The sequence below is a fragment of the Haliotis cracherodii genome, unplaced genomic scaffold (genome assembly GCF_022045235.1).
Source record: "Haliotis cracherodii isolate W230 unplaced genomic scaffold, xgHalCrac1.p SCAF_3, whole genome shotgun sequence".
NCBI lineage: Eukaryota > Metazoa > Mollusca > Gastropoda > Lepetellida > Haliotidae > Haliotis > Haliotis cracherodii.
In genome coordinates, this window is record NW_027266286.1 from 15,622,326 (window position 1) to 15,632,234 (window position 9,909).

General features: G+C 42.6%; 1 protein-coding gene across 1 annotated transcript; it reads left to right on the top strand.

Annotated features, from left to right (window-relative positions):
* Positions 1-4,759: 4,759 nt before the first annotated feature.
* On the top strand, positions 4,760-7,104 carry LOC139474832 (uncharacterized). The gene is made up of 2 exons (XM_071257980.1): positions 4,760-5,414; positions 7,016-7,104. Exons 1-2 carry the CDS (start codon positions 4,760-4,762, stop codon positions 7,102-7,104), a joined length of 744 nt encoding a protein of 247 aa, XP_071114081.1.
* Positions 7,105-9,909: the final 2,805 nt, after the last annotated feature.

A 9,909-nucleotide genomic window follows, 5' to 3' on the forward strand; every position in this document is an offset into this window, starting at 1 on the left:
ATCATCATGTATACATATTAACTCAAGGGCAAGTGGTAGTCATGGAAGGTCATTACAAAGAATAAAGAAGTTGTTATCCAAACAAAGTTACTTGTCCTCATGAAATGACAAGCCCTGAAGCCAAAAAAACTCACCATAAATCGGGAATGTCATAGTTTTCGTTGACATTAACTTACCAAAATTTTCAAATTTCATCTTTTCATGTTGAGGAGATTCCTAATCTCTCAAACAAAATGAAAACAACGAGGTGAAGAAATACAACGTATTCCACGTACATAGCACAATACACGTGTTCACCATTGACGAACATTAAACACAGAATCCATAAATCATGGGCATGTATAACAATTATAGTTTTACATATACAATACTTAACATTGGAATAAACACGAAATTAACGATCAACAAGAAATAGAACAAACGTAGCATATCAATTCGGGAATAAATTGTACAAAAGAACGATGCATTCTTTTTGTCCAAAACAAGAACTAAAACTCGCGAAATCGTGTCCACCGGAAATGCTCTTCAAAAGGTCAACAACAGCTGACATCACACGGCCCGAGTCTTCTGCAGCACATGTACTGGGTACCCGGTGCCCCACCCGGATCAGTACCCGTACCATTGCATGGGCTCACAGCTGTCTACTGCTTCCTTCCCCTTGTAGTAGCAGCTTGTCAGCGGTTCTACATCGTCCTCTGGAAATGCACGGGAGTCATTGTCACTGCATGTGTGTTTTATCATTAGAATACATCACAAACTGGCTTCCACAGGGATATTACTTAAGTGAGATCAAGCAATATCTACATAGTAGAGATCGCTGCAATGACATTTCATCACAATGCCTTGCTGACCACTGTGACGTCATTGTTATATGACGTCACAATCAAATGACATCACGAATGGCTCTGCTACTAAAGCTATTATCGGTACTTTTTACACTTAGAAACTGCTCATTACTGTCTAAAAAATGAAAAAGTTGAAAGAAGGATTTTGGATGATAAATAAAATCTCACCCTCGTGTCTTTTGATATCAAATATATCAACACTAGTTGATATATTTGATATCAGAAGACACTCGGATGAGATTATCTATATAGCATGAAACACCCAACTTTAAAACGTGGCCCGGAAAAGCAACTCTCCGAACTTCCTGCCGTTTAGTTATCAACATATAATATATGGGTAACGCTATGTTTCAGGGCATTATCATTTGCAGAAGCCCGAGGTCTTCCATTAAATGCCCGACGAAGGGCTTCTGCAAATGATAATGCCCTTAAAAATAGCGTTACCGTTACCATGGCTGAAATGGATGGAATTTGTTATTAAATAAAAAGAAACAACAATATCGGTTTTGAAACATGTACTTTTGAAACATTTCACTGACCCATTTTTACAAATATGGAAAAGTCATAGAACAAACCAGATGACGTCACTATTCAACGTAACGTCACAAGCTCCTTCCCAGCGCGTGACACTTTCGTTACACTCTCGGTAACATCGCTGCCACCAGTGTGGGCGCGGCCATTTCAAGAATCTTGAAATTTGCCCTCCAACCCCATATGTAGTAACGTTTATACTTTTGTTTATGTCTTTGGGAATGCCATCATATTTCAGTTTGAAAAGGTTTACGACTGACCATGTTTTCCAGATAAATTTAGTTTGTTGTTTTGATAATGAAATTGGTTCGAGATTGCAGACTAACGGAAAATCAACCAACTTTTCCCTTACATTCTTACTATATCAATAACATGATAGTTTTAATGAAACAGAAATTCTAATTGACAAACGAAGAAAGTAATTTAGCAGCGATAAGTGTATTCGGCGTCACGACAGTCGTCACTTGTTTGTACACATAACGGTCATTCGGTTGCGAGTTCAACTCCAAGCATGGTTGTGGCCTTCTATTCACAGTGGGGAGTTTTGACTGGTGTCAGCGATAGTATAGAGAGCTCCGGGAACGTACTATCGCTGTGAGGAGCTTGGTAACGTCACCTATCCCTATCCTATGTCGTCACCTAACAACGGGCGTGATAATGGCTCGTCGTCAAGCAATATGAGGGCATTATCCAGTGGCCCGCTCATTTCTGATAACATGCGGGCGGTTTAATGATAATTCTATCCCGTAGGGACGGAGTGGAGCCCAACAGTGCCAAAGCGTCCGAAGGGATGTCGGTCTTGTAGTTTGTTGCAGCGAAGAGGAGGCATTCAGCCTGCTGGAATTTACCCGGGCTGTTCCAGTCACAATCCTCCGTTCCCCCGATAACCCCTAGTTCGAGTCTTCTGTTAGGGCACAGCTCCCAAACAATTTGGCCTTCATTTCCAGTAACCATCGCCCATTTCCATTCATGGAAGGAATACACAGGGAGGCGTTTTTCCACCGACCAGAAATCCAGTTTCTTTAGGAATCTTGCTCTGGTTCCGTTTTCATGTTTCCATAGCGCTAAATCTGGACTGCTGCCCACAAGCACTGGGACAATGTCGCCTGTGTGCTCAACATTCCACAGTTTGAACTCAACATATACTAGCGATTTTTCCGTCATTCTGCAAAGTGTATAAACCGCTGATTGTCTTCCAGGGTCTCAATCTCAATAAAATCAGATCTTAGTTCTCGCTACCGCTAAACAAAGATCTGAAGACATCCCATTGGGGGTCACGTCAGAACGACCTTTCATCCGACTAATCAGAGCTTCGCTTACCTGATTATGAAAGTGACAGTTGGAATGTGATTTATAATCATGCAAACTCGAAAACTTTAACACGGGGTATTCTGAACGATAGTTACGGGTGAAACCACATAATCCATACCATCTATTAGCCATTCCAGATTGTTCTTTTGTTCAGGTTTCAAATTTGTAATCGAGAATTTGTCAAAATATGTTTCGAAGCGTAGTCGCCAATTTGAAATTAGTGCCGTACAGCACGAGAAAGCTCCTTTCTGATTGGTCAATCAATTGGCCGGTCAAAGTTCGTGCAAGGTCGGTCTGACGTGACCCGTAATGGGATGTCTTTCCTCAGATCTTTGTTTAGCGGGAGCGAGAACTAAGATTTGATTTTAATGAGATTGCCAGGATCTGTGCCTAGGTCTGTGACGTCATCACATTGTGTGCATGTGTAGGTCCAAGGACCTACGACACTAACCAGTCCAGGGTGCCCTTGTACAAAACAACCTTAGCGCTACGACTGTCGTAAGTCTATGTTATGGTATAGGAGCTACGATCACCTTAGTGCTAAGATCGCTTTGTACAACGGCATCCAGGCTTGGCGGAAATAGCCGAAGGTGACAATGCTCAGAATATGTGTGTGTGTGTGTGTGTGTGTGTGTGTGTGTGTGTGTGTGTGTGTGTGTGTGTGTGTGTGTGTGTTTGTGTGTGTGTTTCTTGTCATCTTTAATGCGTGTTTACAACTTGGAATGTGGAGAATACGATATATTTATTTCTAATTCACTGTCTGCATTAAAAACCCAAATTTTCAGAATGACACAAAACAATGGATACATCACACAAAGGGATATTTTGACGACACGGTACTTGTAGCTGCCATACTTTAACATAGACTTTTTCGAAACTTTGAGGAATTCTTTTGAAACAAAATTGTCCTCAAGTTTTACCCAAATAACATAATACTGTTCGTTGGACTTGCTAAATTTCTTATCTGAACCCAATCGGCTATTTCCGGTGAAATTGGACCTTCTTTGTGATTACGGAAAGGGACGAGGTTGGCCAAAAGGCTGGATGTCCTGAAAACAATGTCGGCTCCCCCTTTCATAGGAAAATGATTTGCTTGTATGAAGCCGTAACAAAATTCTCTCTCCAAACAAAAATCATATTTCAGTACTCACCAAACTGTATCGATAGTCTTACGGTGCATTTAAAGGGAATGGTTTTGGAAATGGTGTGCGTGCGTGCGTGCGTGCGTGCGTGCGTGCGTGCGTGCGTGTGTGTGTGTGTGTGTGTCTTTATCTCGTACATTGACGGCGTTTGTGAAGTCCGGTGCACAATAATTATGTATAATGGAAAATACAGAAGATGTCAGGTAGTTCAAACTAAGCCGCACATAACGAATGTTATATTTTGGATAACACTTTCTTAGTAAAGTGACCGCCTCTGTGGTCTAGTGGTAGAGCGTCCACCCGGATAGCAGAAGGTCGGGAGTTCGATCACCGGCTGCGTCATACCAAAAGACGTTAAAAGATGGTACTTGTTGTTACCCTGTCTGGCGCTGTGCATTAAGGGGCTAAAACAAGGACTGGTCTGCTCGGAGTCAGTATACTGTGTCTGAGTGGGGTATTCATGTTAAACTGCGGCATGGTATCTCAGTGGGCTAGCACTATAAATCGGCATCAGTCCGGACTAGTACAAGCAGCCACACACACACACACACACATACACACGTGCATGCACGTCGCTATATAAGTGCAATAATCTTGGACGCGACGTTAAACCCAATTTCACTTCACCTCTTAGTAAAGTAAAGATTCTAGTACTTTTAGGTTGAGTCCCATCGGGACATAGTTAAGATGCAGCCATAATATGAATACTTAATTCTTATTGCACGACTCGCCATTACATCTGCTAATTCTGCTCAGACCACGGCGTGGCATTTTCACGTTCGGCTATTTCCGTCAAACCTGGAAAAGTTGGCCAATCTTACGTTCAGCTATTCTGTGGTCCATTGAATGACGTCACAATGTGATGACGTCACAGACTGTGGCCTCGGCATAGATCGTGGAAGGCAATCAGCTGTTTATACACTTCGCAGAATGACGGGAAAATCGCTATTATATGTTGAGTTCAGACTGTGGAATGTTGAGAACACAGGCGACATTGTCCCAGTGCTTGTGGGCAGCAGTCCAGATTTAGGGCTATGGAAACTTGAAAACGGAACCAGAGCAAGATTCCTGAAGAAACTGGATTTCTGGTCAGTGGAAAAACGCCTCCCTGTGTATTCCTTCCATGAATGGAAATGGGCGATGGTTACTGGAAATGAAGGCCGTGTTGTTTGGGAGCTGTGCCCTAACAGAAGACTCGAACTAGGGGTTATCGGGGGAACGGTGGATTGTGACTGGAACAGCCCGGGTAAATTCCAGCAGTCTGAATGCCTCCTCTTCGCTGCAACAAACTACAAGACCGACACCCCTTCGGACGCCTTGGCACTGTTGGGCTCCACTCCGTCCCTTGGAGAGTGGAATCCATTCTGTGGGGTGGTGGCTGTTGAGTACCCCCTGGGGTCGGGGTGGTGGGTGGCCCGGGCCGTGGTGGAGAAGGGGACACGACATCAGTGGAAGTGGGCGGTGATTGATGAGAACAGGGTCGTGAAGAGATGGGAGGAGAGAAACAACAGGGAGTTCGAGGCGTCAGACGAGATGGTAGAACTCAACGCCCCATGGAACAGTGATTCTGTCGTGGAGGATTTTGGTGAGCATTGTGCACGTGTTTCTTGACAGCCTCGGGAACAAGGACTGCTGTGCAATCACTCATGATTGTGAGTGAATGTTGTTTTACACCAAAGTCAGCTCAGCTGTTCAGTCGTGGCTATGTACTGCGCCACTTTTACCATCCGAAATGCACTGGTCGCTGAAAAATAGTAATATATTAGCGAACAGTTGGTGGGTTGGTTTGTTGTTTAACACCGCACTCAGCAATATTCAAGCTATATCACGGCGGTCTGTGAATAGTCGAGTCTGGACCAGATAATCCAGTGATTGAAATCATGAGCATCGAGACACACAATTGGGATCGATGACATGCATCAACCAAGTCAGCGAGCCTGACCACCCGATCCCGTTAGTCGCCTTTTACGACAAGCATAGTCACCTTTTACGGCAAGCATGGTGTGCTGAAGACCTATTCTACCCCGGAATCTTGACGGGCCTATAAGCGAACAGTGCATATCGGATAGTGAGTGAGTGCGTTTGGTTTTACGCCGCTTTTAGCAATATTCCAGCAATATCACGGCGGGGGACACCAGAAATGGGCTTCACACATTTTACCCATGTCGGGAATCAAACCCGGGTATTCGGCGTGACGAGCGAACGCTTTAATCACTAGGCTACCCGACCGCCCAGTAACAGCGGATAGTAACAGCGGAAAAGTACACAGCAACGATTTCACAGCTACGGGATGCAGTGTTCGAAGATGGAACTTCGTCGATCATTCTTCACACTGACCACGTATATATTTACACAGTTGTGCATATTGCCCCCTATACTTGTCTTTCAAGGCAACTAAATGCAATGGGTCAGTTCCGGCGGCCAGCTTCACTGCGTAAGATGTTGAGCCATAATATCCACCACCGGTTTGCCTGGTCCAGACTCGATTATTTACAGCCCGCCGTCATTTAGCTGGAATATTGCTGGGTGGCGTTAAACAACAAGCAAACAAACAAACATACATCGACCACTCTCGAGTTTTTTTCGAGACGCGTTCATCTTACACCTCCCTTATTTATAAGACAAATCCGCAGAAATTTATCACAGAGCTTTATTTTTCATTGATTTTTTAGTTTATAACCATATTTGTAAACTTCGTTTATTTCGTATTAAAATTTCCAAAGGGATTTCAAGGAGATGGATATTAGGCCATGTCAGATGAATGGTCAATTAATAATTCCCAGTCGTGTATTAGATCATTACAATTAATTTCTTCAGGAGTGCCTATTGAGGTGTCAGACAACAAACTCATTATGCAAACAGTTCGAGTGGCGGGTGCTTCCAATAGAGCAGGACATGCTTACCATTTTCGCGAACACCTGGTGTCATCACTGATTTTCACTGATAAGTTCATATAATTTTCACCGCTCTATTCATTTTGCGCCCAAAAGAATCTGTTTCGGCGGATAACGAAGATTGGATATTCTCTGACCTTAACGTTTTATGTTCAAGAAACACTGCTATTATTATATGTGGAGAACTAAATGGCAGGACGTATGTAGAGTTGCTTGTCCGGCCCACGTTTTAAAGTTGGGTGTTTCATGCTATAACATATATGCAGTGACAATGACTCCCGTGTATTTCCAGAGGACGATGTAGAACCGCTGACAAGCTGCTACTACAAGGTGAAGGAAGCAGTAGACAGCTGTGAGCCCATGCAACGGTACGGGTACTGATCCGGGTGGGACACCGGGTACCCAGTACATGTGCTGCAGAAGACTCGTGCCATGTGATCTTTTGAAGGGGATTTCCGGTGGATACGATTTCGCGGGTTTTAGCTCTTGTTTTGAACCAGAGACCATATACCGATATATGGTCTCTGTTTGAACAAAATGGATACAGCGTTCTTTTGTACAATTAATTCCCGAATTTATATGCTACGTTTGTTCAATTTCTTGTTGATCCCAGAAGACTCGGTTCATATGATGTCAGCTGTTGTTGACCTTTTGAAGAGCATTTCCGGTGGACACGATTTCGCGAGTTTTAGTTCTTGTTTTGGACAAAAAGAATGCATCGTTCTTTTGTACAATTTATTCCCGAATTGATATGCTACGTTTGTTCTATTTCTTGTTGATCGTTAATGTCGGGTTTATTCCAATGTTAAGTATTGTATATGTAAAACTATAATTGTTATACATGCCCATGATTTATGGATTCTGTTTTTAATGTTCGTAAATGGTGAATACATATGTTGTGCTATGTAAGTGAAATACAGTGTATTTTTTCACCTCGTTGTGTACATTTTGTGTGAGAGATTAGGAATTTCCTCAACATAAAAGGAAATAAATGTCAACAAAATATATAACAATCCCGATTTATGGTGTGTTAGTTGGGTTCAGGGGTTGTCATTTCATGAGGACAAGTAACTTTGTTTAGATAACAACTTTTTTTATTCTTTGTAACGACCTTTCGGGGCTACCACTTGCCCCTTTATCCGGAGAATACACAGTAAGTGTATTGAGTTAATATGTATACATGATGATATGTTTATACAAGATGAGGGGGCACGGGTGGCCCAGTCGTCTGAGGCGCCGCGATTCGCTGTGCAGAGTTGCGTCCCCTGGGCACGCGAGAAACCTATGACTGTGGGTTCTAATCCCGGTTCTTTATATTTCTAGGTTTGTCACCACCATACCCGTGCTCGTTGGTTTCACCGAAGTGGTAAACGTCTGAGACCTGCGTCACTTCGGGCTTTCCTTCCATATTAAACTGACACGATTTGATATAACTGGAATACTGTTAAAAGCGGCGTTAAACCCAACTCACTCACTTATACAAGATAACAGATAACAATATGGTATTAAAAATTAAGAAGCCAGTTAAATACAATTTCAGTTGTGTTCAACCTGCTGATGGTTGATGTGGGAGGAAACACCGACGTGATGTGGGTAGTAGAGGTTTAGGTGTGTCGTTACGGTGATTAAAAACTAAGGATCACAATCATGACGAATACGGGATTAAAAAAACACAATATCAGCAGACTAAATACTTTGCAACGCAACAGAGCACAGAGACCACTATGTGCATTGTGGGGCTATAGCTCCAAGGGTGTCGGGCTGGGAGTTCCACATTTGCTATTTAATAGGAGGAAAACTCCTCTTGACGTCCCCGGGACTACTAAGGGCTCAGACATGGTTCAATGACATGGGATTTGGTGCCCCCGGTACCAGGCGAGAACAAAGGAGTACCTCTCATCACTTTCGTGACGGTACTTATGCATGTGGTTTAAACAATATTTTATTTTCTTCAAAACGGATCGGTCTTCAGCCATAAGGCCTATTTCGAGTGCTCGGATATAAAAATACACAAAATATCACAACACACAGTGGATGATAAAAGGTACAATATCAAAAAAATAAAAATGCACAAGAAATGTCTAATGTACATCAGAGACCATATAATATATGGTCTCTGTATACATTAAAGGCTTTTTTTTAGGTTTTTAGGGTAAAATATTCATGAACAGATTCTGTTAGATAATATTTGCTTCAGGGGACGAACCACACCGTTTTACCATCATAGCGTTCTATATGTAAGAAATAATTTGATCTTATGTCCGTAATTTTTTCATAATTAAAATATAATAATGAAGATTATCTTCGTAATAATAACCACAACTACAAAGATAAAAGGTGAGAATAGGTCAGGTGAAATAGGGTTTTACGTCGCGTCCAAGAATATTGAATACATATAGCGACGTGCATGCACGTGTGTGTGTGAGTGGCTGCTTGTACGACAGATGCCGATTTATAGTGCCAGCTCCCTGAGATACCATGGCGCAGTTTAACATGAATACCCTACTCAGACACAGTATACTGACCCCGAGGCGACCATTTAGCCCCTGTATGCCGAGCGCCAGACAGGGTAACAACAAGTACCATATTTTGGTATGACGTGGCCGGGGATCGAACCCACACCTTCGCTATCCGGGCGGGCGCTCTACCACTAGACCACGGAGGCGGCCATTGACACTAAAACGATCAAACTTACGTCACTACAATTCAGTCTGATTTCACATTCTATGATTTGGCATTTTCCAGTACCATAACGCTGAAATAAAGTTCGTACACTGCTGATAATATTTGTTACATGATGGTTATAACAATTCGTTACATCTTAAAGTGCCATCCACCATGTTCCAATCATGCAATGATGGTGTCAAAAATGATGTTTCCATAGGTACTTGAAGTACACTCTTCGAAAAAGGAAACGCACGGGTTTTCTGAACCTGACTACCTGACTACACACACAAAATCCGGTATATAAATTGGATATACGTTATTGGAAAATGTTGGTGGCCTGATATTCGACAAACGGTGCGTCAAAACGCAGCCATTGTTGATTTGCAATGTCTTAAACGGCATTGTTTTCACACTTGGAGGAGGAAAACAGTAAAGCAAATTGCACGTGCAAGTCATGGCATTTGTAGCTCGTGGTAGTGGCTATAAAAAGGCAAGTATAAGCCAACAATTTGTCAACAT

What these genes read in the sequence shown, in the direction of transcription:
- LOC139474832 (XM_071257980.1), top strand. Translation starts at nt 4,760, where the DNA reads ATGACGGGAAAATCGCTATTATATGTTGAGTTCAGACTGTGGAATGTT. An exon ending in TTCTGTCGTGGAGGATTTTG is followed by an intron (nt 5,415 to 7,015) that starts GTGAGCATTGTG and finishes GTGTATTTCCAG; the next exon opens with AGGACGATGTAGAACCGCTG.